Here is a 27708-nt window from a genome sequence, read left to right as displayed (position 1 = left end):
GATGTCCAGCGACGCTCTAACACAGAAAATCTGTGCTAGAGACACGGAAGTGCCCTCTAGTGGCTGTCTAGTAGACAGCCACTAGAGGTGGAGTTAACCCTGCAAAGTAATTATTCACAGTTTATAAAAAAACTGCAATAATTACACTTGCAGGGTTAAGGGTAGTGGGAGTTGGCACCCAGACTACTCCAATGGGCAGAAGTGGTCTGGGTGCCTGGAGTGTCCCTTTAACCCCTTAAGGACACATGACATGTGTGACATGTCATGATTCCCTTGTATTCCAGAAGTTTGGTCCTTAAGGGGTTAAAGCTTTCTGAAATACCTGCTAGTTGTGAAACATTGTGAGTTAGTCACACATTAGTTAACTATGCTAAAATGCCGTACAGGATTTGTAAAGAAATGAGTTTAGGCCAAAGTGTATTTCATAAAGGTTATTGTATGTCCTTTTATTGGTACAACACAACAATAGAGGTGATCACTGAAAGAACTTCTTGATACTCTGAGAAATGGAGACTTATTGTGTGATAGCTCTTAAAACAGTTGAAACATAAAATAAAATGCAGACTAAAAATGTGCATGGAAGTCTCACAAAAGGCACTGGGGCTTAAAAGGGATTGTGTTAGATGTGCAACATTTCTTTAACTGAAGGGTACTCTCTTACTGCAACCTCAACACAATCCCAGAACTTGTGTTTATTCAGATTTTTTTAATTCCTTCTATCTCTTGATAAAACACACATTATTTCCCTTTCCTTGTCTCTGAGCACAGTTTGAGCCAGTTGTAGAATCACTAATAGTTACTCTTCAGAGGGAAATATGTTATACTGATATATACAGCTTCTAGCCATTTCATAATTATCTAGATCAACAGATAGTTAAAGGCAAGGTTAGAAATCTGGATTGTACTGCCTTTGCTGGTAAGTGGACTTACACATACATTTGTCCATGATGAAATTATAGGTGAGCTCCAGGCACAAAATGAACTACATCAGCAGCTGCAGGAAGACCGTGAACGACTTCAAGAAGAGGTCCTCTCAGCCCGCCGGGCACAGGAAAAGAACCAGGAGAGAATAGTGGAGCTTCAGGAGGATTCCAGGCAGCGCAATGCAGAATGTACAGAACTCAGCAGCCGTCTGGCACAAGAGGAGAGGTCAAGCAAAGAGCTGCGGAAGAACCTTTGCGAGGCCCAAAAACAGGCCGAGTTTGCTCGAGAGGAGCTGACCTCTGCTGGAAGACAGCTGAAGATGGAAAGAGATGTCCACCAACGAGAACTGGCAGATCTGCGCTTAGCAGCCCAGAGTGTGAAAAGCAAGCATGAGCGAAGCATCCAGGAGATACTGGCACACTTCAGGCAGGAACGAGAGGAGATCGAGAATCATGTTCAGGCTTTGAAGGTGAATACATAGGATGCAATTTAGATATCTAAAATACTGCTAAAACTAAAATCACTGAATTAAATGACACAGTAACTGGACATTTGTAATGCAGATTCCGAAATTAAAATCTTGATACTATAATTTAGATCTTTATTACCAGACCTGATGCCTTCACCATTCTACTTAATGGAAATATAACACACACATTAGTAAGAGACAATTGCAAATGCAGATGGTGTGTTTTGATATTTGATATCTTTTTACGTTCATTTGAAAGACTTAAATTGGTCATTTGCAGTTTTATTACTATTCCTACAAGCTCTTTGCTGGCCTGTGGAAATAGTAGAAGCATAATTATAATTTATTGTTTATTAGATATATTTGTTTATATTTTTCTTCTAGTAAACTGGAAAAATCCACCCATTATTTTGCATTGATATATGTAAATTGATCAAATATGCAGTATTTCGGAATTTGTTTGGAATTTTGCATGTTAAAATTAATTGTTGACTAATTACCCGAATCCTCGTACTGCAACATATCACGATCAATTAGAAAAAAATTTCTTATGTCAGCCTTTACTAACTACTGGTGCACAAGCCATGTAAATGTTTAGCTACCCTGCTTTCATTTGACCTGCTCAGTCAAATGCGGTAATATTTTTCCTCTTTGGCCCTTCAGGCAGAGCTGCTGGATAACAAGTCTTTGGTGAAATCGGAGCGTCAGCGTGTGGAAAAAATGAAGGTGGAGTGCGACAAGCTTTCGGATGAAGTATCACATTGCAGAGAGGAGAATGCTGCTCTCCGGTCTAAGTACCAGATGGCCGTACAGGATGCTGAAGAAAAGGTGAGGGATTTTAGATATGTTGCTAGTGACAACGTATGTCAGAAAACAGAGAGGGTGTTTATTTGCTAAACACCAAACTGTTGTTGATCGAGAGCCGCATGTGTCAAAATTAGGTTTTTAGTTTATTTGTAGATGTTTAGTGAATAGGCCCCTATTTTTCCTATCCAAGCTAAAGGTTGATTAACAGCAAATAAAGGAAACTATTGTAGCATTTCCTTCTAGAAGTTGACATTAACACTCAGATTGCCAGTGGGTTAAGTTCGCAATATGCTGAACCAGATGTGGGAAAGTGGAAATAGTATTGCACTAGTACCCTTTTTTTTTTTTAAACAGAAACAATACAGTTATATAATCCACTGGGACAAGTATAATAAAGGGGCTTATTAAACACTGAGGTACAGAAAAGGGGATTTGGTTACCCTATGTTCTGTTTATGTACTGGGTTGCACTTTTCACTTTTACCAATAGGAGTCGCTTTAGTATTGTGAAAATTCTACTTTAAATCTGACTTGCCTGTGCACTTCATTCATGCAAAATCTTGTCTCTGCTTCACTAGCTGTAAGGGATGTCTGGTTAGCCTTACTTTAACCGTAACACATGCATTGGTTGTATTTTGGAGTAATCTTCTGGGAAATACATTGTTTTTTTTTAATGGAAAAATAGTAGTTAAAACAAAAAAAACTTCAATCCCCCCCAAAAAAAATGAAAAGAAAAAAAATTAAAGAAGCAAGCAAAAAACAGTAAGTTAAAAACGTACCTTTCCTTGTTTTGCAGTGTTAGTTTTATGATAAATAACTTTATGCCTATAATAAGAAACCATGCATACAGTGATTAGATTTAAAATAAAGTACCTTTACAATCCACAGCTTTTATACATATTGACTACTTGGCCTTCTGGACACAAAATGTTTTCACTTGAAAAAGGAGAGTGGAGATTGAGCTGAAGAGGGCTAGTTTAGGTGTGACACAGCTGCTAACCACTTGTAGTGGCCCGGTGTAAGGAAAGTTGGTGGCAGCCAAATAGAGTACATTCCAGCTGTATGGACCTACACGGTGTCTAGTTCTAAGCCCAAGTCTTGGTGCCCGCACTGTAACCTGCTCACAACCCAAACATTGACAGCTTCCACATGAATCAAGTGAGAGACAGGACCTCACAATAAGTTAGACAAATATACACAGATTGGAAGGGAAATGGCACCTGAGAGTGGAAGTCGCATGAGGGAGAAAGGGAAACATTGATTGGGAGAGAAAGGCCATAGATGGGTAGAGGAAAAGGCATAGTGTGGTTTGACCTACACACACACTCAATCACACTCCTCATTTCCACTGGTATTTAGAATATACACATACCGGGGCTTGACAAATTTGTTTGGCATCTTGGATCCAGCTAAAAAAGTTAGGAGCCAGTTTAAAAAAAAACAAAAAACTAGCAAAGTTTAATTTACATCGAGAAATACAATTTTTTTAAGGGACACTATTGTCACCAGAAGGACTACAGCTTAATTTAGTTATTCCAGTGCCCATAGCCTGTCCCTGTAGCCTTTTCAATGTAAACGCTACATTTTCAGACAGTTTGCAGCGCCTTTGTTCAGCGTCTCCACACTCTGCATGGAGGTGCTGAATGTTACCCATAGAGAACATGCACAATATCCTCCAGAAAGCATTGGTTTAGCTGAGATCATGGAGGCTGGACAAGCTGTGGCGAAACCAGCACGGCATGGGAAAAAAGGTGAGTAAAATACCTCACTCTCATCTGATCACACTCATATGTTATCGGAGGGGGGCAGGTACCTAAACAGACCCACAATCTTGGACAGTCACACACAGACACACTCTCTTACAAATACACTCACTGACACACACTGACAGAGACATACACACACACACACACACACGCTGACAGACACACAAACGCTAAAACATACACACAGAGACATGCACACATTGGCACATACACTGTCACAGACACACTGATATACACACACACATTTTCTCACACACTCACAAATTGACCATTTTTATTTTAATTTGAATCCACCCAGCCTCCCTACCTTTGGGAAAGCTGAGTGGATCTTTCCCTGGGGTCCAGTGGGGCTGCTCTCTCTTCCTGTGTGCGAGGGAGCAGTACTCTATCTGCACTTACTCTCTGCTCCCTGCACGCTCTCTATAGTGATGCTGGGGCTGGAGTGACATCATATTCCGGCTCCCAGCATCACTATACAGGGCAAGGGAGCAGAGAGGAACTGCTAGAAGATTACTGCCCCCTCGCACGTTGCCCTAGCTTGCCGCCTCCAATGATTCCCAGTCTGCAGCCTCCATGCTCCCTGAGCCCGGCCGCGTTCATGAAGCCCAGGGCTGCCTCCATGCTCCCTAGGGCGACCGTCCGACTCCATTATTCCTCCATCCGGCCACTTTAGCTAAAGTGCTGCAAATCCCAGGCGCCAGGTCACCATGGCAATAAGAAATTTTGCCCTGGTGCCTGGGATTTGCAGCACTTTAGCTAGAGTGTCCCGATTTGTAGCCCTGACATATTTAATATCCCTTTTCCCTGATGAGGTTTTCATAGATATTCAGTTTGCTAATATCCAAACTATGCCTGTAAGTGATGAAACACGGCCATACGCCATAAAGTAGCAAAGCACTCTTCACACTACCCACTGATACAGCATTTTTACAAAACCCCAAATTTTGGTGTGGATCCAGTAAAAGTGATGATTATATTTATGAACATTTCTGCTCCTATTATATGTAGTAACCTTCTCACATCTCTTGTATCTGTCGACTGTGATCCCTCTCTTGCTTCTTTTGACTGTTTCAGCCCTGTTCTATTTTGTAACCATCCCATGCATCTATTTTACCCTTCTGAAAGCTTCAGCTATAAATACGTCTTGTTGTCCGTATCCCAGCTGTGCCTGTAAGTGCTTGATAGCCAGGAAGTAAGTGTACACAGGTATTGTCCACACTATTGTGTTTTCAGAAACAGCACCTTTTGTCCAGGGTTCTGCAAATTAGTGCCTCATATGGATTGTGAGCTGAGAGCTTGAGAAAGCAAACCACATGGGTTATTAGATTTTTGGTAAAAACAGAGTTTTATTACTTTACTTTTTATTTGAGGATGCATGTGTTTGACATAAACCGTGCTTTATTCTAATACGTTTATCTCAGAGAAAATATTGCCGTAAACAGATGTATAAATGAACCTATGGAACGCTTTATTGCTCATTGTGTGTTGGTGTTTGGGATATTCTGTATGGACTGCTTTTTTGGGGCCAAGAGAGAGAGGTTACTCTGTGGCAATAACAGAATACTGACTTATGTAGGGGACACAATTTAAGAAAGATGGCTTGCGACACACATGAAAGGCCCTGTTTGTGTCTGCACTCCTTTTGTTCTTTTGCCCTGCATCAGACTGTGATACTGTGCTTATCCAGATCAGATGTGTTCACAATATGTCCTTTTAATGCCCCCTGCCAGTCTAACTGCAGTAACCCAGTTCAGACACACAGCAGGAGGTTACCCTGCAGGCATATCTTCAACAACCAGATGTGTCCCAGAAATCAAAAATGGGGAATAAGATGTTCCTGTTGTGTGGAAAGTTTCTTACATTTTCACACGATTTGTTGGGGGAACATTTGTATGATTATGCCCTTAAATGACATGCAAGCAGAATGAAGGCCTTACCCTGCCTGATATCCAGATGTGCTTATATCTAGTGGTATGTAATTACAGGAGCAGCAGGCATCCTCGGTGGAACAAACTATAAACAGAGTACAAGAAACCAATCAGAATCTGCAAGATCGGCTGAGCTCTCTGGAGACAGAACAGGAAACTATCCTGAGCACTATAGAGATGGAGATAAACTCTGCCTGCCAGCTCATGTCAATGGACTTCTTGGAGAAATTCAAAGTAAATCACCCCCCCCCCCCCCACCCCCTTACCTATTTATTCTGTTGGTCCATAGCCCTGCGTTACTCTGTCTGGCTAGACATACATTGAATGTTCTCTTTGCTATGTTTGGTTTAGTAGAGAATCATGTTTGATCATTTTTACATTGAAGGGCATTGATATCTTTTTTAATTTTTTTTCGCTTTCTCTTATTAAAGGCCATATCAGTTGGTTCCCACCTGAGGAATGATCCACATTACTGGTTGGCAGAAACTAAGGTAAGGCCACAAGGAGATCCTGGATGAGTGCTCATAATAAACACAATTGTATTGCCATTTGCACTATGTTTTTTAACATCTATCTTTTGTGTGCTTGGAAGGCAGTATGCGAAGAAGGGATTGTGGGGTACCTTTTATTGTTACTATTTATTGTGTATCTCCTTGATTCCCGTACCCCTTTAAGAGGTCTTACATAGTGTGTTCCATATCGGGTTCAGCCCAAATCAGGACACAATGTGGAAATGTCCCAGCTCTAGGCAGTATATGCCTGAATCTTCCAGCTGTTTGCAGAGCCGGCCACACAGAGAGAAACAGCTGGAGAGACTCAGCCAAACATTCGCCTCCACTTTTTCCTTTTCCCTCCAGACTTCTCCCTTCTTCTTTTTCATTCTGTTTTTCCTTTAGATACATTCCAGTTCCATCTCTTTAATACTTACTCCAAAGGGCACAATGATCAATGCTTTTACCCTGTTAGAACCTTGTTCTTATTGTTAATTATTTTATATTGAGAATAATTTGTTTTCACAGCAACAATAGTTTCTAAGATACTGAATTATCTATATTTAGATTCTCTGATTTTCTGTTATGCCCTGGCATTTGACGAATAAATAAATATTAGCAGTTATTACAGGTATAATGCTGCTGGAAGAGGTAATGTTTTTGGACAGGTCTTTTTCTATGGGAGTGGACTCTGTATAATGGGGATACTGAGTAAATAGTTAACACCTGATGCTCAGATAGTATCGGCGCTTTAACAAATAATACTGAAAACCAGTAGGTGTATAGGCACTTTAAGATTTGTAATGGTAGGTGTGTATATGACTTTAGGTGTTTCCCCAATCACTTTAACATATGTAAATAAGTTGTGGTGAAAACACTACCTAACATACACAACACCCAGTGTCAAAAAATAGAGGATAAAATATACTTCACAATATGTGACACAGTAGATATACACATGTAGGAGACAATACAGCCCTTGGAATCTACAAAAAATAAATATAACCACACATAGTATAATCTGTAAAATAGCAGTAAAAGACAAACAATGGTAAGATTACACTCACAAGTGTAGAGCCGTGCCAGGCTCTGTATAAACAGCTTCAGGGTGCCAATACTGGCTATGGTGATTCATCCACAGGCAGACTCGGGATAATCTCCAAAACGTTTTATTAATAATAAAATGTTATAAAAATAGGACATTTAAAAGCAGTGTGCAGAGCAACAAAAAAAAAACATATACACTACCGCAGCTTAAATAAGTCTTCCGTTAAGTGCAAACTCGTTTTGACATAAAAAAGTCTTCATCAGTGCAAAAAAAAAAAATTGTCCAAAATGGGACAATAATAGAAGGTGACCACTATCTTAACAGTGTTTGTTTCTGGGGGACCCATGATTAAAGGGACACTATAGTCACCAGAACAACTTTAGCTTAATGGTGTATAGAACATGCCCCTGCAGCCTCACTGCTCAATCCTCTGCCATTTAGGAGTTAAATGAACCCTAGTCACACCTCCCTGCATGTGACTTGCACAGCCTTCCATAAACACTTCCTGTAAAGAGAGCCCTATTAAGGCTTTCCTTATTGCAAGTTCTGTTTAATTAAGATTTTCTTATGCCCTGCTATGTAAATAGCTTGCTAGACCCTGCAATAGCCTCCTGTATGTGATTAAAGTTCAATTTACAGAGAAAGAGATACAATTGTTTAAGGTAAATTACATCTGTTTGAAAGTGAAACCAGTTTTTTTTTTCATGCAGGCTCTGTCAATCATAGCCAGGGGAGGTGTAGCTAGGGCTGCATAAACAGAAACAAAGTGATTTAACTCCTAAATGACAGTGAATTGATCAGTGAAATTGCAGGGTAATGATATATACACTAAATACACTATACACTAAAACTGCTTTATTTAGCTAAAGTAATTTAGGTGACTATAGTGTTCCTTTAAGGCACCCAGGAATTTGAAAAAAGCTCTTAGAATCTAATTGGGATAGTTTAAAAAAGGAACAGTAACCTGGCTAACAAATTCATTGTAATGGCATTTATCCTGACCATCATTATGTGTTTGTGGTTATTGGATTGAAATTGTTGTTGTAAAGCTGTCCCCAGATCTCCTGAATTGGGATTTCAGGTGCCAGGTAGTTGCATCTTTAAGAGTAATGGTAATAACTTCTGATTTATCCCTGCTAAGTTTCATATTTGAGAGATGTCCATATTCAGAGAAAGCGACCAGCAGATTTTGTAAGGGACACTGAGGATCTCTCCACAAAAAACATCATGCTATCTGCATAAGTGGCTACTTTGTGTTCCATGTGTCCCAGAGTGAACCCCACGATTCCCCCCCATTTATCATCTGACCATCTCCAGAAAAGTTTCTAGAGCGAGGGCAAACAGAAGGCAGGAGAGAGGGCAACCCTGTCTCGTTCTATTTCTAATCTGAAATGTGGGTGAAAGTTTTCCATTAATACATGTGCTTGGGATTGTGTAGAGATGGAAGCAATCTATGACATTAAAGGGACACTATAGTCACCAGAACAACTACAGCTTATTGAATTTGTTCTGGTGAGTAGAATCATTACCTTCAGGCTTTTTGCTGTAAACACTGTCTTTTCAGAGAAAATGCAGTGTTTACATTACAGCCTAGTGATGACTTCACTGGCCACTCCTTAGATGGCTGTTAGAGATCCTTCCTGGGTCATGGATGCCTAAAATGCATCCAAACATTCAGTGTCTCCACCTTCTGCATGCAGACACTGCACTTTCCTCATAGAGATGCCTTGACTCAATTCATCTCTATGAGGAGATACTGATTGGCCAGGGCTGTGTTTGAATTGTGCTGGCTCTGCCCCTGATCTTCGTCCTTGTCAGTCTTTGCCAATTTTATAGAGAAGCACTGTGGATCAGGATCAGGCTACCACTTCTGCTGATGTCAGCAGACAGCTTGCTATTCTGAGGCAAACAGTATGCAGATCTACAGCTTCAGGCTTGAATACAAGTAAGGTTTTGCTATATTTGGGGAAGCATGAGGGGCCCAGGCGGGCTAGATGGTGTTTTTAAAACTATAGGGTCAGGAATACATGTTTGTGCTCCTGACCCTATAGTGTTCCTTTAAATGTGGATCACATGCCATAGATTGAAGATTTGTGGTCATAAACTGCCAATTAACCCGGTTTAAAGCCTTTTCAGCATTGGTAGAGAGGAGAAGGATCTCGTGGCCTGAAGGTCGGGCCGCATGCATACACTTAAGGGTTGAAATTGTATTATCCCTTGCCTCTTTACCAGGCACAAATCCCACCTGATCCAGGTGCACCAATTCAGGACTACATTCTTCTTATACCTAATGCAAAGATCTTAGCAAATAATAGCTGGGTCTTTGCTGTGTTTGGGGATCATGTGATGGTGGCATCACCGAGAGAACTGAACTCAGTCATCAGAGAGTACAGTCCAATTAGCTGTTTAGATAATAGTATTTCACCAAAAGATTTGATGTATTTAAGAGGGAGGCCACCTGGGCCCTGGACTTGTTTGTTTTGGATAGTTTCAGGTTGTTTTGTAAACCCCTAGGGTCATCGGGTAGTACAACTCTTCTGCCACCTCAGGGGATAATGTTTGGGAAATGTGTTGGGCTAAAACCTTTGTGACTCAGTGTGTCGTTGGATTTCATAGGAATAATGGTTGGGTGTTAAATTGTATAGGCTTGCATAGTATGAATGAAACTCAGCTGTGATTTCAGCTGGGAATTGAGTCAACCTATCACCTGGTGTTTTGATTTTAGAAATGTGGCAAAGCTGTCTTATTCTTCTTTAACATCCTATCAAGTAAATGACCACAGTTGTCAGAGTATTCATAGAAGCTGTTAGATTTGCAAATAGTATGGAGAAGCTTCAGAGAAAGATGGGCTTCAAAGAGATCTTTATATGTGTCAACTGAAAGTGTGGACTTTGTGAGATGCAACGCACTGGACCAGCTTAGCCTGACGTGACTGCTCCTTTTTCTGATGTATGTATGTGCTTATGAAAGGACCTTAGATGACACATTTGTGTGCCTCCCAGGTGGTCATAGGTGTTTCTTCCTGAAATTCATTTTCATTAAAGTATTGACTCAGGATCCTATTGGCATTCTCAACACTGTCCGCCTCAGTAAACAAATTCTCCTTCAATTTCCACTGCCTAGAATGTGGTTTGTGCTGGCCTCAGTCATGCAAACACGGGGGAGTGATCGGACATGGTCATACCATGTATTTCAGAGGATATTAGGACTGCCAATCGACTACATGTACTTCTGAAAAGTAAGAATAGACCCTATCATCCTCGTGTGCCTGTCTCAGGTAATGGGGTTGGACAGAGTTGTGTCCTCTGAATATATCTATTTTAGAGTCAATGGCCAGGTTACGGTCACCAGCAACGATGAGCAATCTCTCACGAAATTGCAAGGTTTTTGTCAAGGAAATGTGTTTTGATTTTGGGGCGTAGATACATGCGAAAATATAGGGTTGGTTGGGTAGTGTTCCCTTAATAAAGATAAACGGAATCTTGTGGGCAGGGCAGATAAATGGAATCTTGTGGGCAGGGCAGATAAACGGAATCTTGTGGGCGTATATATGATGAACCCACTAGACATGGTGATGCAGAAGGGGGGAAAAAGGAAGAGGAAGAAATATGACCAACACCCTGGTTCCGGCAGTATCTGAGGAAGGCCATGGAACAATCTGTCCAAATCCCCAACACCACCCTAGTTTTTTCTCTATCAGTGATACTGTAAATACACTACACTTGATAAATGGAGTGTAATTACAATGGCACAATTTTCAAAGTTGGCATTTTCAACTAATTATTTTGACAGTGCCATTTTAAATGCACGCTGTCTAAAGGAAAGGATCTAACTGTAAACGGTATGATGCAGGACTTCAAATATTATTTATACAAACATAACATACATTCTAAGAACATGGTTTAAGTATACATACTGGTAACCTTGTTTTGATATACACACAGAAGGACACATATGTCTCCCCTCTACCAACTGTAGAAAAAGCAATACAAACACTTCTCATTTTCTCTATAAGCACAATCAACAGGACGTGCTTTCTCACCTGATCCTGTTACAAAGACAACAGAAACCCTTTAATCTGTCCTATTTCTAATCCTGAAATTGTGGACCAGGCAACAGGCCATGTAACTCTCCTGTTTCTAATACTCTGGACTTATACCTATTTCCTTTTCCTAATACACAAACATTTGGACATGTATATCCCGCCTCTTCCTTCTACACTACATGTCTATCTCCTTCACATATTGCACAGTTATCAAGCCATGTACCTCTGTTTCCCTCATAATACACAGATGTGCTTCTGTCCTCCTAATTTACAGACTTTTATGCCTTTCTCCTCCTAATACACCATCATAAGGGCACATTCCTCTTACCAACTATCAATATGCAGGGTTTACAGTAGGTGGTACAATAGATGTACAGCCTGTGTATTATAGGGTATATGACAAGTATAATAGTTGGTGCAGTAGGTATGCAGGCATTCGCTTCTCTTCTTTTTCCCCCTCTCTATCTTCACTTCTACAAACAGTGAAACCTTAGATTCTTAACACTTCTTATGGCCTCTGAGCCACAGTGTTAGAACGAGTTATTCAGTTTTTAGCCAGTTGGCTAGTGGCCAGCCGTACAGATGTGTAGTTCTTTGCCAGGGACACCTGCAGACTAATATTTTCACAGCTAGAGCAGGAAGATGCTTGTCTTGGGATGGGAACACAGTCTGTTTCACATAGGTCCTGGTTACTGAATTGCCGGAACCCCCGTGTTACCAGAGGGGCCCAGAGCCCCGCACTATATCTATCCTCGTAATATATTTTGTACTATGAGAGCCTCTTCTGTCTTGCTTGTAACCTGAATTATTATTATTATTACGTTCATAAATCAGGGATTTACCTTGGCATCCATTAGTAGGAGGACAGACATATTTGCTGTATAGTAACCCTGAGTACCTGTGATTTGGATGGACTTTAATGTAAAGCATCCACCCTTAAAATCCCTGTCTATAATACATACTTAATTAACTTACAACTTCATTGTAATTTGATTTCATAATCTGCAGTGGTAACATACAAAGATAATCATTATTGACACAGTAGCTTTAATGCTACTCTATTAGAACGCTATATGTAAAATGTCGCGATCTGACCAGTGTAAGAGTTGAGTAATTACCCATAGGAATCTTCCTTTCCATTGGTTTTCATGGTGACGGAACACTTAAAACTTTGCACCACTTTTTTCAGAACATGACACGTTTAACAAATCCTCCTCCTTTGTTTCTGTTCTGAATCTGTGTGCTTGACCTTTGATCATCTGCACTGTCCATTTAATACTGAATTCATAGTAGTGCATTCTCATCTCCGTATGTGAGTGGAAGCTTTCTCACAATGTCACAGGGTGTGTTAGGGGACAGCACATGAGGAAAAGAGACCTATGCGGCTTGTTGCAGACAGATGTTGATGCTCCTGATGACTTGTGCCTTACAGACCAAGCTGCAGTGGCTGTGTCAGGAGGTAAAAGAACGGGAGGGCAGAGAGAGGAAGATGCGCGCCCAGGACCAGCAGTCCCGGGAACAACTAAAAGAACTCAAAATTAGAAAAGAGAACGAACAGGAAGCTCTGCACCAGCGGATACAGAAACAAGAGCACCAACTGGAAGATGGTCTCAGGGAGAACAGTGGTGAGTGCTATCAACCAACTGAAAATAAAGTATTTTAGTGTGAAGCGGAACACTTCAAGTTTTAGTTATTTTGAAAGTCCATCCAGTGCCGTTTGGCTCTAATTTATTTTTCTTTATGTTCAATGCATTCTTGGGTATTGTTGAGTATGATATTCCCGCAATCTATTCATCTAGGCTTTGATTCTCAACTTTAGACTCCATTTCCACTACCACAAATCTGACATCCACATTAAATATTGCATAGTAAAACTGCACCAGATCTCTTTGTAGCCGGCAGCATAATTAGCAATTAACAGATTTCTAATAATTTGTAGAGTGCAATAAGATGGTTCATCTTGTGGTAAAAAAAAGAAAGATTAACAAAGTGGTGATTTTCAATTATTTATTCAGTGGTGTGAATCTCAGAGGAGTAATAGTTATTTCTCTTTAGAAATGTTTTGGCTGTTCATAATATCTTTTATAGGTTGGAGAGGTGAAATGGTCAGACTAAGGGATGACCTGTGGATTTTTAAATATTTAGAGTAATGTTAAAATGACCCCGATGTTTCACTTTGTATGAATTGCACTTAGAACGTAATGAAAAAAAGCATATATGATCATCCAAATATCAGATCTCTGAGGGAATTAGGCACAAGCAAGTGGGGAGCGGCGTTATGACTGTCTGAGAGGGTGTCTTACCTTTTTATAATAGAAATAATATCCAAATAAAATATTTTATGTAACATCTTGTGTAGATGGGGTTTTCTGATCTGTCTTGAGAAAGCAGTCTTAAACAGATTTTATACATACAGTATTTTATCATTTTTAATAAAGTTAGCTTTTGCCCATTAGCCCATCATTTCATGTCTCTTCCAAACCCGCACTTTTTTTGTTATATATACAAAACATTAAAACTCTAAATGGGTAACATCCAACTTGGAGTGTCCCTGTAAATGTATACCTAAATTATACTTATTGGAGGAAATCTTTGGTAGGTCAATAAATTGTGTAGTACGTGAAAAGTGTTTAGCTCAGTAAAGCACATTTTCTCTTTAATCTATAAAACGTTAGTGTGGTGTAATAAATAATTATACGTTTTGTTTATAATAAAATTACTTATTAATTAGTAATTTTTTTTATGCTTGCTCTTAAGGGTTAAACTGTGTATTGGGTTAAAATTGATCTAGTATCTTTATTTTATAGTCTGCTCTTAACCCCTTCCAAACTTCTAGAATAAAAGGGAATCATGACATGTCACACATGTCATGTGTCCTTAAGGGGTTAATTCCTGGACATAAAATTATATAAAGCATAAAAAATATAAATAAGATTAAAACAAAACAAAATGTGCTGGATTAGGTATTGCTCTTATTTTACCTCTCGTGGTTCTTGCTGTTTAGCACTCCTCAGTTTACTATGGTAAATCAAAAGTATTGAGTGTTTTCAGGACTACTAAAAGTAATATATTAAACATGTAAGTATCATTTCAACAAAATCAACTGTGTATGAAGAAATTCAAGACCACAGCAGCAAGCACCACACATTGCTTCCTCCATAACTCTTCCCATGCACGACCCCACTCACGTCTGCTGGCTACACACTGTTAATTCCTTAGCACGTTTGGGGATTAAATATACTTCTGCTGTGTGACTTGGAGACCAGAACAAGATGGAAGTGATCTGTGGTGTGTGCTGAGCATGTCTCTTTACAGATAAAATATGACTGCTTAAATTGTTTGTATTTGGGAACCCCAATACAACTGTGAAGGAAAGCATGCATCATACTGTGGAGATGTATATAATATCTGCATGTTTCAAAACATTGTTAATGAGGCTTCAAACCAAGAACAGGAGACACTTTAGACCATTCAGTTATGAATGCTATGTAGTGAATGACATTCTCCTCTCCCCCAAGGAAACAAGTCTGGGGTATTGGATGATCGTTGTAAATTCAGAAAGCAGCGACAGTCTGACACTTTCCAGGTCTCTCTAATCCACACATGCTTTACTGTAACAAGCATTTAATGCACTTATACTGAAATCTTCCATTATCTATTGCCTACCCCTGATCTACACAGTGGGTACTCCCAATCACAAACGTTTATCTACTGAATTTGAAACGTTATGCCTCTTTTTGTATATAGTTTGTCTAACCTTGACCCAAAACGACCAATAACACATTGTATTCTTTCTCCAAGGAGGTCACCTCCTTTACAGAGGATTTTAATTGCCTGCAAACTATGTGCTTCCCATTGTTTTGCTCTCTATATAAAATCTAGAAATAACCTTGGTTAGTCACATGTCTGCCGATCGCTGGTGACGTTCCAACGGCTGATCCAAATCATACTTTATTTGTCTCTACATCAGCAGAAATAAAAAAAAAAATCTGGTATATGCAAAACACATGTTTTATGTTCATTGAACTGGCCGTACGTGAACAAGTAAGCTTTAAAAATAATTGAAACAATTTTTTTTTTTTTTTTTTTTTAAAGATTTTAGAATAGTAAACATGGCTTAACACATATTGAAGTGTTTATTAATGTTTAGTCATGTGCTAATTGTCATAAAGGAGTGTTAAACATAGATCTGTAAATGAAGAGGCTCTTTCACAATCGTGGTAAGAGTGTTGTTGAATCAAACTCATAAAAATAGCAAATATTTGTATTATCAATATTATTGTATCTCATTTAAATAAATATGGACACGCAAAGTCCAATAATCACTACAGCTCACCGTATGTTTAAAGGGTTACTCCAACCCTTTTTACTACTACTTTAACTTATGAAATTTTTCTTCATGTCATCTCCCCATAACTATAAACATAATAAGTTTTTACTTACCTGGAATCCAGTGCCAGGTAAAGCTCCCGGCAGGGCTTTCTACTCCCTTTCATGATGTCACAGGAGGTACGCGTTTTTATCAGAGAAAAGGAGAGGGAGTGGTGGGAAGGGAGCAGACATCCAGACAGTGCACGCTGACAACAGATGTATTTTATGCATGGAATTGACATTTCTTAGTTCAGAACTATGTTCCGGGGTGCCACAGTCATATGTGCCAGGGGTACAACTAGGCCATGGCATACAATTAAGGAAAAAAGGTTGATTTGCGCACACAGAAAAAAGTGGATTTTACCTTACACATAAAATATCTCAGGTAATCAAACTACAGGTTGTTCTTAATAAGCTATATACAAATAGATAAAACACGCATAGTGTAACCTGTATATAACAAATAATAACGTGAGAGGAATATTTCTTCAAACTCACAATTTTCAGAGCCTTTTTGAAGTTGGCTCTAAACTTATAGCGCTCGTCATCTCATCCTTGAGATATGTAGTAGAAGTGCATCAGGTATGCCCACAGGAACTTGGAACTGGTAAAATTGCAGCAGACTCCAAACTCCAAAGAAGGTAGGTATAAGAAATTTTATTTAAACAAATAGTTAAAATAAAAGGTGTATGTGTATATATATATATATATATATTTTTTATTATTATTTTATTATATATATATATATATATATTATTTGTATATATATATATATATACACCTTTTATTTTAACTGCAATTTTACCAGTTCCAAATTCCTGTGGGCATACCTGATGCACCTTGTAAAAGGTGACATTACACTCGGGTAATTTTAGCTGCACCAGTTTTCAGAAAGATTAGCGCCACTGTGTCCTTTTCTGTTCTACTATTTATACCATGGCATACAATTGCCTAAATCTCACACGAAGCTGACCCAATACTTCCAAAAATGTTGCAGAACTGCTAAACCCTGCTGGAGAAAGTCTCACTCTGCATCTGACTTCCTTCATTTTAAATGTATGCTGCGCTCCTACAGTCTGGCTCTTTCCTCTTCAAAAGAAAACATCTTCAACACACTCATAACCACACTCTCCCGCGAGCCAAAAAACTGTTTCATGCTTTTAACTCTCTTCTTCGCCCTGTTGTGCCTCCTCCTCCTACCAACTTGACCGTCACAAACTTTGCAACTCACTTCACTGGAAAGATCTCTACAATCAGGAAAGAGATCTCTTATCTCTCTCCACCCCCTACCAACTTTTCCTCTAACCACACTCCCTCAGCTGTCCTATGCTCAATTGCACCTGCTACAGCAGAAGAAGTTTCTACCCTGTTCTGTTCCTCCTGCCCCACCACCCGTTCCCTCAACCCTATTCCCTCATATCTCATCCGCACTTTGTCTCCTTCTCTTGTTCTGCCTCTCACTAAAATCTTCAATCTCTCCATCTCCTCTGGCACATTTCATCTACCCTTCAAACATGCAACTGTTCCCCCGATTCTAAAAGAATCCCAACCATGACCCTAATTCCCCATCCAACCACTGCCATTTTTGCCTCCAAGATCCTTAAGAGAGTTGTGTATGTGAGATTGACAGACTTCCTCAAATCCAGCTCTCTACTTGACCTGCTTCAATCTGGATTCTGCGCTCATCAGTCTGTTGAAGCGGCTGTGACCAAAGTATCCAATGAACTTATCATTGCAAAATCCCATGGCCATTACTCTATGCTAATTCTCCTCGATCTTTCTGGTGCTTTTGACACTGCTCATCATCAACAGCTTCTTCTCATCCTCCATAATCTCTGTCTTCGAGATACCACTCTCTCGTGGTGCTCTTCCTACATCACCCTTGGTAAACTCATCAGCTCCTTTGACTTCCAGTATCATTTCCATGCGGATGCCATGCACATTTTCATGTCCTACCCTGATTTCTCATCACCCCTCTTGACTCATGTCTCTGATTGCCTCTCTGCTATTTCCAACTGGATGGCTGCTCATTTCCTTTAACCTGTCCAAAACAGAACTTCCCTTAAGTTTTGCTACTCCCTTGTCTGCTTCCCTCCAAGTCCGTGTCGCTACTATCTGCTCTACTTTGCAGGCTCGCTGCCTAGGTTTTCTCTTTGACTCTGACCACTTCCTTACCCCTCATGTCCAATCAATTGCCAAATCCTGCGGAACTTGGCACTTTATAAATATTAATAATAATAACGGGGAGTGTTTCAAGCCGAAACACTGTACATACTGATTCCAACCACCATGACTACTTCTAAAAGCAGAAGTGGTCATGGAGGATGGGGGTAACCCTTTAAGAAGTCAGCTATAACAGCAACATTGATACACATTATTATTGCAAACATATATACGGTACATACACAACATCCCCAAACAAATGCAAACGTTGCAGGTGGAGGAATTGCATTAAGAACAAACTTTGTTAATTTGTCCCCTCACCCTTCTATACTCTGAAATGGATACAGCAGGGGAGCACGTGCAACCCAAAATGCACATTATAAGACAATCAGACATCTTCTGCTTTTCACATTGCTAGATAAGAGGCAACCCCCATATGAATGTGGAGCAAGCGTTATACTTCCATTGCTTCCCATTTCTTTGTTGTAAATCTCTCTTTACAGAAGTTGTGTTCAGGAATCACAGGTATTTAATCATTATAATCTGAAACCCAATATATCTCTGTGATTAAGACTTTACTGTAAACAATATAATCTAATATAGATTAGCAGGATGTCCAAAATCATTAACATTCTTTAGGCAGGCTTTGAAATGTGTAATAAATCCCTTTTCTGGACCTCCCACAGACCATCTTGGTTACTGGGATCTTATTTATCATCTAAAGCTTGAGATATATTGAGATCTAGACTTTGGGGCCTGTTCTGTCTATTCAGTGAATGCTGTAGTTTTTCCAGATATCTTTCAATTTTTCCATCTTTTTTCCCCCTTAATCCCGTTCTTGCTTTTAGTTTGGACCAGTGCAAGATCTATTATTTAAAACCCTGAGCGGACCCCATAATATTGTAATTATAGGGTTAAATAATAGAGAACTGTTATCTTGATTATTCAGAAAAATCTAAAATCTTACTGAGTTCATATTATGAAGCTTAACCTGCACCTTCATTAATGTGTCTGAAAAAGTTTTAAATCAAGAAAAATCATTGTCAAGCCCTAGGTAGATACTTGCAAAACCTATATGCTCTACTGCTGCTGTGGGTATTTGTCTTTGTGAGTGGGTTTCTCTGTTTGTGTCTGGTACGGCCTATCTTTTTCTGTGCGTGTATTTTAATTGGGTCTGTGAGCAAGTGTGCTTGTATGTCTTTTTCAGTGCATGTCTCTCTGTTTCAGACCATGCCTGTCCCTGTGTTTAGGATAGCAGAGCTATAATAAGTCAAGAAAGAGACCTTTTTCGGGGGTGTTTACGTTCTTATTTTATTATTTAACATTAATGAAAAGTATAATAAAAGGCTATTTTTATATTATAATAATAGGCTATTAAAAGGCTATAACAAAAGGCTGTTTTTAGAACTCAAGAGATTGCCATATATCCTGCACACTGTTGTCTGACAGCTCCACATAAGTTCTAGTGTTTTACCCTGTGTTTGGTGCGTGTCGATAGCCCATGCACAGAAGCTCAGATTGTAACATGGCAGTACGGCACGACAAGAAGCCCAAATTGCTCAGTTCTGCTAATTGAATTTTCTTTCCAATTTGCTTGGTTCTGTAAATACATTTGCAAAAAAAAAAAAAATTATGCCTAGTGGATGTGCTCTGCTGATGGCTGTGATATCTGTTTCTCTTCTGTGATTTAGGTGTGCGTATGTCTGTGTGTACACACACACGGCTTAAAATTCAAGCCAAGCCTTAGAAGTTACTCAACATTAGGAGCCTGGAGGGTGCATGGCACACTCACCAGGAGTAAAGTTTGGTTTGTGTATGTGTGTCAGAATGTGGAATTCCTATAACCTAGGACATATAGTTCTGGGTGTCAGAAAGGCAATTTTCTTCTGTCTTTAGCACTGCCCCAAATAAGACGTAGTGCTGTTACAGGGGACATGTGGGGGCAGGGGTGTTAGTGCCATGGCAGGAATAATTGTTCACTCATGGTCCGGCACTCCGTAATGAGTCAGAATGCAACCGAGGGTATTCCCAGCCTGTGCTCTCACTCTCTGCCATGATTGGGAGGCATTAATTACTGTAGTCTGTACATACCAGGACTACCTGAGACTATCAGGACGTTTTAACCCATTTGGACCTTAAAGGATCATAGCCACCCTTCTTGTAGAAAGCTATGCATGGATGAGGGAGGGGCAAAACAAATCACACACTTTACATACAGGCAGCAAGCAGCACACACACTTTACACACAGCCAGCAGACATCACACACAAAAAATACCACACCAAAGTCACATTACACACAGTCCACATATACCACACACACCTTGCACACAGTTGGCACAAACTCAGACATTACACATCACATGTCATCACATTCATCTGGGGTGAAGAGAGGGTGGGACACCTAGGGTTATTCAGAAAACACTGAATTTTTACCAACAAAATCTGAGTGGAAAAACTGAGGTAAAATGTCCTTATTTTACTTTGATAGTATAATGGCATTACTCATTGTTTGGGGGTGCCCAAAAGGTAGATCCCCAGATGTTTTAAAACTTCTATGATGCTTTGTCATTCTAAAGCATCATGTGAGTTGTGGTTCTACAACATCTGTGATCTACCTTTTGGGCAGCCCTGTTCTAGTTGGTCCCAGCTCTCTAACTATTTTTACAGTATATCCTGGCAGACGTTTCTACCTAATGGTCTGGTCAATATTCTGCAATGACCGTCGCATATTGGCTGTGAAGCTGCCACATAGTCAAGTTTGAAATAAGCCACATCCACAATTCAGCCAAGACCACAAATGGAGCATAATAACACCCTATTCAATGAGTATCCCTGCTAGTTTGTTTAATAAAAGCACATATTAGTGAATAAAGTAAGCCTATAATTATAATTGGGCTAATGAGAGGAGATCAGTCTATCTTGGAATTGTCTTGTTGTGAGTCTCTTATATACTATGGCATCAATTTTAAGCTCCAGATATCAGCAACATTACTGAGAAACCAGGTCATTGTCTCTAAAATGGAGAATGAATACTGTTAGGAGTTAAACTATTGTGATAACTGAAAGTAAGAAGAATACTCTTATATGATGGGTTTGGCTGTCAGGTGACTTAAGTTTATCATGCTCTATTCTAGTTTAGTAGCAAGTTTTTGGACTATGAATTGAGGTTCTCATGGAAGGGTGTTAGGACTCTCTTTGCTAGATTAATTTCTGTTCTCAGGGCACAAGTCATAAAAGCAGCAACTGAGCTATGGAAGGCATAATATATAAACAAACAAAAAAACAAAAAGCAAGGCACTAACCGTTCAACACTGTCCAAATTCAAAAGTAAAGATTAGACAAACCATGGTGTGAATTCTGAACACTTATAGAAAAATAAGCTTAACGCATTAAGGAATGTTAATGCCCAAAATACAAGCCAACAATGGATCAGCAGATGCCATAAATGCCAATGAATGAATGATGCCACTGGGTAATGCCAACACAACAGGCCAGTAGACCACAGCAGTTCTTCGTTTTCCTGTCAGTCTCTCAAACTTTCTAAAGCTTGAGAAACAAAACGGCTGCCCACATAGCAAGTGCTTCTCAGCATGCGTCTTTGGAGCATGTCCTACAGCAATGCGAGTGGTCTGAGCACGTCATTCAGTAACTAACTGGAAAGTATTCATTCATTCCTGCTAACAGAAGACATTACCATTAGTTCTTTAAAATGTTTCCAGGTCTGCAACACTGGCTCTTGAGATTGTCGATAAGATTCATATGTTTATCTTTGACCTCCTAGAAATATCTAATGCAAGAATTCTAGATCTCATTCTTTGGATTGCGCACCAGTCATCTAAAAACAATTAAACTGACTTTCTCTTACTTTATAAGCCTAATACCCCATAAGCTAAAGGTTGAATATGAATTCAATAGGAACTGTATATGTGTTTAATATTCTGAACAGAAAGAGGCCGGTTTGCATTGTGTGTTATTTTGCGTTTAGTCTGTACATACTCCCTGCTGATCCCGCTTTGTAAGGTGACCTCACTGATTTTATTTATTCCCTAGCTCAGCGGGGAGCACAGAGTCTCAATGCCTTGGCGGTAAACTTGATGTCAGTGCTGACGGTCGAGTTAAGCAGCTTAAAAAGTGTCAATGCTATCTTTTTGTGTCCCGGTGTATGCAGCCTGCTCACCCAGGAAATTCCAGGGATAAGCAAGCGAATAAGTGTGTGGTGAGGGTCATGGGAAGCATTCTAGATTCAGGCTCTAGTTTAAGAGAAACTAGGGACAGGGATCATGGGCTGTTGGATTTGTACATAGTGCTATTTTAATTTATGTAATGTTAGCAAGGACATTCTCTCATGTTGTAAATACCCTGAATATATCTGCAAGAAATATATTTGCTAATGGTAAGTTGGTAACTGTGAATGAATTTTCTGGAACGCTATCTTAGCAAGCCAATGAGCCCTTGATTTCCATCGTTTTTAGGCCAGATCTGTGTTTATAGCAATTTTTTTTTTCCAAGTGGCTCTAGCTGGAGATATAATGGAAATATTGGAGGATCTGCTGCCAGAACATCTGGAATCTCCTGATTCCTGTTCCAAAGCACGCAATGCTGTGAGATGCTCTGTACCATGTGACATAAGCCATGGGGAGGCTATACACAGAGTTTTGTGCAGATTTCTGTTTATATATTCAATATAACAAATCTATGCATAGAACGTTGGTTAACTTACTGTCACGTGTTCAGGTAAAGGATTTTGTTAATATTAGTAGATATAACAGAGTAGCAGGCTTCCAAGAACACTTGTTAAAATGCCAAATATATTGATTGGAAAAAGCATCTGTTTGTTCTAGTTAATTGTAGGTACTTTAGAACTGTGTGTGTTGAGTGAGGGTATCTCACAAGGACAATGCACTCTGCCAGTAAACTCTGACCCTTGCTATATGATTCTACTTGTATTTACTGATTTTATATTCTTTTTAATAAACAAAAAGGAACTGAGCATGTTTAACTAAATTGTCCATCACCAGTCTAATTGCATCAATAACTTATCTTAATATAGACAGGAGCTTCTGCCTTTGTGGTTAGGTTTCCTGTTTACAATGTATTGTGGGTTAGAGCTACAATAACACCGACGCTTGTGTCCTGTATTTGTCACGCAATAGATCGGAGCTGAGCCTCCACCCCAACCTGTTGATTTCCATTTCTTTTAAGACTGAGCACCCTCCATTTTAAAACTACCACACATTTTCTTCTCCATCTTGATTTGTGCTTTTATTTTAACACCATTCTAATAAGATGTCAATCATTGATATAGTGCTGCTAGTGAACCCTAATCAATGTATTTTCCTGTAACCATTTGCAAAAAAGCAGGTAACTGAGTAATCTTGCAAGATTGCAGATCCATTGGTACAGAAATTAATGTGCACCATAAAAGGTGTGGCGGACTACCGTAGTATCCCTTTCACCTAGTGTTATAGCTCCTTTCTGACGAAGTAGTGATTATAGCTGGTGTACCTTTCCCCCCATACGTTAGTTGAGACTAAATGCTGGGAGTATTTCTGGTTTTATTCAGTTCAACACGGTTATTTATTCACGGACCCGCAGCATGGTGTCCCTATTCAAAACACAATAATTCCGCCCTGGTGCCTCTGAGTCTGAGAGATAATTGGAGTTTGAGGCTTGCTAAACCAATTATCTCCTGTGAACAGAGAGCACAACACAAAACATCATAAAAACATTCAGAAACCCCACATATCATATATCCCTGGATAGCTGATCCGAGCTCCCATGTTGGTAAAATAGCGCCCAGATTCATGAAGAAATGACAAAACGCCACTGGGGTAAAGTTTTGACTGGCCACACACGTGGTCCATGCCCAAAAGAGTTCCAGAACGTTTAGTGCTTTGGCCGGTCAGATGTCGGGAGTTCCTGTCTGAGAAATAAAGGGCATTCCCCCTGGCTCCCATGGAGCGATTGTTCTACACCGTCTGAGACACCTTCCCTCCAAAAAACATATCCTAGCTGATCTGGAAGTGGGGACAACTATGAGTAGAAGTTGACCGAGCGTTAGGACTAGCCGCGGCCGGACTGGAGTTCCAGAAGAGCTGTTCATAAGTCCCATTGAAGTCTTTCTGGACTCAGATTATTACTGCTAGAAGAAGGGTGCTTCGGGGTAGTTGGCTTGCAGGGGAAGGTGCGAGAACCAGGGGTTGTGAAAATAGTCTTTGATTTGTGATAAAATGTGGGAAATGTCAATGACATACGGTACTTTTGTCACAAAGGGTTATTCACTAAAATGAAAATTAAAAGTGAATTTCAAATTTAAGGTCAAAATAGCCGAACTGAAAAAATTAAGTAACTCAGGTAACGCTTTCAGTTCGGTTACTCTGGCCTTCAATTTGAAATCCACTTTTAATTCTCATGTTCGCATAACAGTAAGATGCCAAGAGTCTGCTTTGCTGTCTCCATGTTTCTCCGTAATTTGTCCAAAGTGCATGAGAGTTCAGGAGAATAGTAAACAATTTTTGTTGACATTATCTTATCTCAGTGTTTTTGGTTGGCTTTCAGTTTAGTCGCTGAGATGTTCAGCAGGTCAGAGTTGGGCTTCATGAATGGGACAGTGGAGAAAAGAGACTGGTTTTCTAGGAAGTAGAACATTCTTTATGTTCAATACTCTATAAAAAATACTTTTTTTTTTTCTTTTCTCTGTTTGCTCAGAGATGACCCATTTTCAAGATTTCCACACATTCTGGAGTTAGGTTAGTAGTTTCTTTAATTTGTGGTTTGTTTTCATCTCCTCAATCTACTGACCTCCATTATACATAGAAGAAGGGGCAATTTTGCCGGTTCACATTTTGCTGCTGAACTTGCCTTTCATGTTTTTTTTTAAATTTTTTTTTTATTCTTTATTTTTGGTCTGACGAAGAAGATGGTAAACATTTAAGCGTATACATTTATGCAAGTGACAGTGCAGTGTCATACAGTGTTTTACAGAATGCAAATTGCAGTGGTTAGTTTAGACATGTTACATACATCATGCTCTCTGTGGGTGTCTCCGTCTGATATTTTCTGTTATATTGGCAAGCAAAAGTAACTATATACAATGGCATTGATGTGGAGGAGTAGACTTAGGGAGCAGAGTTTCAGCCCCGAGCCCCTTGGGGCGCGCGACTGCTCCCCCGCCCCCCCCCCCCCCCTGTCTTCTGCGGAATGGAAGCATATTTTAGTCTGACACCCCTCCTGCCGGTTTGCGAGTCTAGAGTGCTTGCATTCAATAGATAGGTAGAAAGGGAAGGTAGAGAGTTAGAGACAAGTATATGTGTATAAGTATCGTCTTGAGATGGTTTCCCGATGGGCTAAAGACAGGGGCTGCCAGTCCCCGCAGGCTGCGCTCCGTGTGCTGGGTTTGACCATATACCCATCCGGTAGTGGTGCCGCTGCCACTTGTCTGGGTTCTGGTGTGATATTTGGTGTTGGATGAATCCCATATTTTGCCACTTTTTTATGCAATGTTTTATTTTCTCTGCATACCATAATTTAATGTGTACGGGATACTGATCAGGTCAGATGATTGGTTTGGATCATAGTGTTTGCTGTAGGTTAATGTGTAATATGAGACACTCTACGTAGATGTGGGTCCGCTGCGTGTAACCTTTTCAGCTTCTCCAAACTCCATTGCGACTTTCATGTCCACTTTTTAAGTATGTTTGCTTTGATGTCTACACTTATCACGTACCTTTATCTCCTGTCTCCAAGCAGACCTCTCCTAGAGACTTTTCATGTCCTGCAAATTGATTTTTGTTCTCCTTCTTTTCCCTCATTATTTATTAAAACCAGCTTTGTCTTCAGTAAGGAACATCAGTTGGAGAAGGGAGGATCTGTTTATATGCCAGAGTGATTTATTTTGGATTTGGCTCAGCCCGTAACCCTCGATTTTCTAAATATCCATGGTTATGAAAATCCTCCTTTTCATTATGGTTAGACATGGTTTTCTTTTGTAGAACGGGTGTTATTTAGACTAAATAATTCTCGTTTGCTTATCTAAACTCTAACTTTTACCGTTTGGTTGGCAGTCATGGCTCTTGATTATTATTTATTCTTGAGATCTGAGTGCGGATGCCAAAAAAACTTCAAAATTGAAGCATAATGGTCATTCATCTAATCTGTTTGTGTAAAATATATCTCCTAACTAATAAGATACCAAAAATAAAGGGAATTTAATGTTTGTAACCATAAATGTACATAAAATGTCCTATTTTGGGGGTCATTACTTATTCTAACAATTCGCAATAAGATTTACTGGAGTTATGTTGGAATGATAGGGGATTTTGTTTATAATTAAAATGTTTGAAATTGTAAGGTACAGTTCCCAGACTTGATATTTATACTTCTAGTGACTCGTTTTGTCCCATTTCTCCATGCTTGCATCACTAGTTATAGTCTCTCATAATGCTAGGTCTTTGAAAAATACATTTTGGCGGCCGAGGCACTTGTCTGTGCCTTTTTCCCTCCAGTGTGTGTTACTATTGGCATATGTAATATCCACACCTAGGAAAATAACAACCATAAATCTATAGCATGTTAGGCTGACATTAATTATTTAATATATGCAAAGAAGCAAGCACCGTGAACAAGATAACTTAGTGCTGCAAGGGCAAGTAGAGAATTTTGATTTTAATAGTACTCAGAGAGTGTTCCTGACTTTGCTATTCACTCTAACTTATCTCTGACTCAATTACCTGTTATTGACTCTGCTAGTCTGACTGCACTTTTTCTTGTGTTGTGGCCGGCATTCATTGTCCTTATTGTGCATGTTGGTAATGCTGATCAACGATGCAAGGTCTCGATGGCCACCAGTATTCAAAAGTCTCAACCTGCAGCTGAATGTTGCACTGAATCATCTCGCCCTTCTATCTTCTGTGTCTGGACTGTACAGGTTCAACCTGACAGCACCATTGAAGATGTTCAAAAGTACATTGGACATGATATGTTTTGATTTATTTATTTTCCTTGTCATTTTAGATTTTTCTCTCTTTAGTTTATTGCTTCTGTGGTTCCAGAACAATTCTTTTGTTGGGCATCCTCTCACAAATAACTTAGCCTGGAAACGACCTAGCCGGCATAGGGCTTACACACACGGGTACAATAGGCTTTGTGTATATCTTACGTAGGAAAGTAACATGTGCTTCTCCAGATGTGGTAGAACAAAAACTGTAGGCTCCATGAATGCTGTAGGCAAGCAACTGGAGAGTGGTGGATGACACATTGTTTTAACACACTGTGCTCTGCATTGCCCATTTTGCTCAGCCATAAAAACTGTGCTCTCCTTCAACAAATTGCATTTAGTTCTGCACACTGCCCTCACTCTGCTCTGCTTCACCAAACTATCCTCTGCTCTGCATATTTTGCCCTGCTCTGGGTGGAATTTTATCCATCTACTAATCTGTGCCGAGCATTGTGTAAGTTATGAGAAAAGAGACACAGATTTTAAATCTTAGCCCTTGGGCTTTATAAAATATGTTCATGACAAACTGCAATTTGCCTTGTCTCCACCTCCCAGCTGGCTGCATTGGAAATGTTTAAACTCATTAGCAAGGTTTCTTCTTTGTGTTGTTTTTTTTCTTTTCTTTTCTCTTTTCCTCCCTGCACCCTCCTATACTTTTTTCCACTGCAGTAATAATAAGCAATTTGGACCCATCTGCTGTT

At 39.7% G+C, this 27708-nt stretch overlaps 1 protein-coding gene across 4 annotated transcripts in view; it reads left to right on the top strand.

Moving 5' to 3' along the window:
- Positions 1 to 27708, top strand: part of CEP128 (centrosomal protein 128) — a 188918-nt gene that overhangs the window by 65030 nt on the left and 96180 nt on the right. For all 4 annotated transcript variants that reach the window (XM_063439720.1, XM_063439721.1, XM_063439719.1 and 1 more), the window contains exons 15-19: positions 960 to 1393; positions 2057 to 2221; positions 5951 to 6127; positions 6325 to 6384; positions 12910 to 13102. In XM_063439720.1, the coding sequence (XP_063295790.1) occupies positions 960 to 1393; positions 2057 to 2221; positions 5951 to 6127; positions 6325 to 6384; positions 12910 to 13102 (1029 nt within the window). The remainder of the gene's footprint in view (positions 1 to 959; positions 1394 to 2056; positions 2222 to 5950; positions 6128 to 6324; positions 6385 to 12909; positions 13103 to 27708) is intronic.

This window comes from Pelobates fuscus, chromosome 13 (genome assembly GCF_036172605.1).
Source record: "Pelobates fuscus isolate aPelFus1 chromosome 13, aPelFus1.pri, whole genome shotgun sequence".
NCBI lineage: Eukaryota > Metazoa > Chordata > Amphibia > Anura > Pelobatidae > Pelobates > Pelobates fuscus.
Note: the sequence above shows the minus strand (reverse complement) of the source record. Positions and strands in the feature narration are given on the sequence as shown.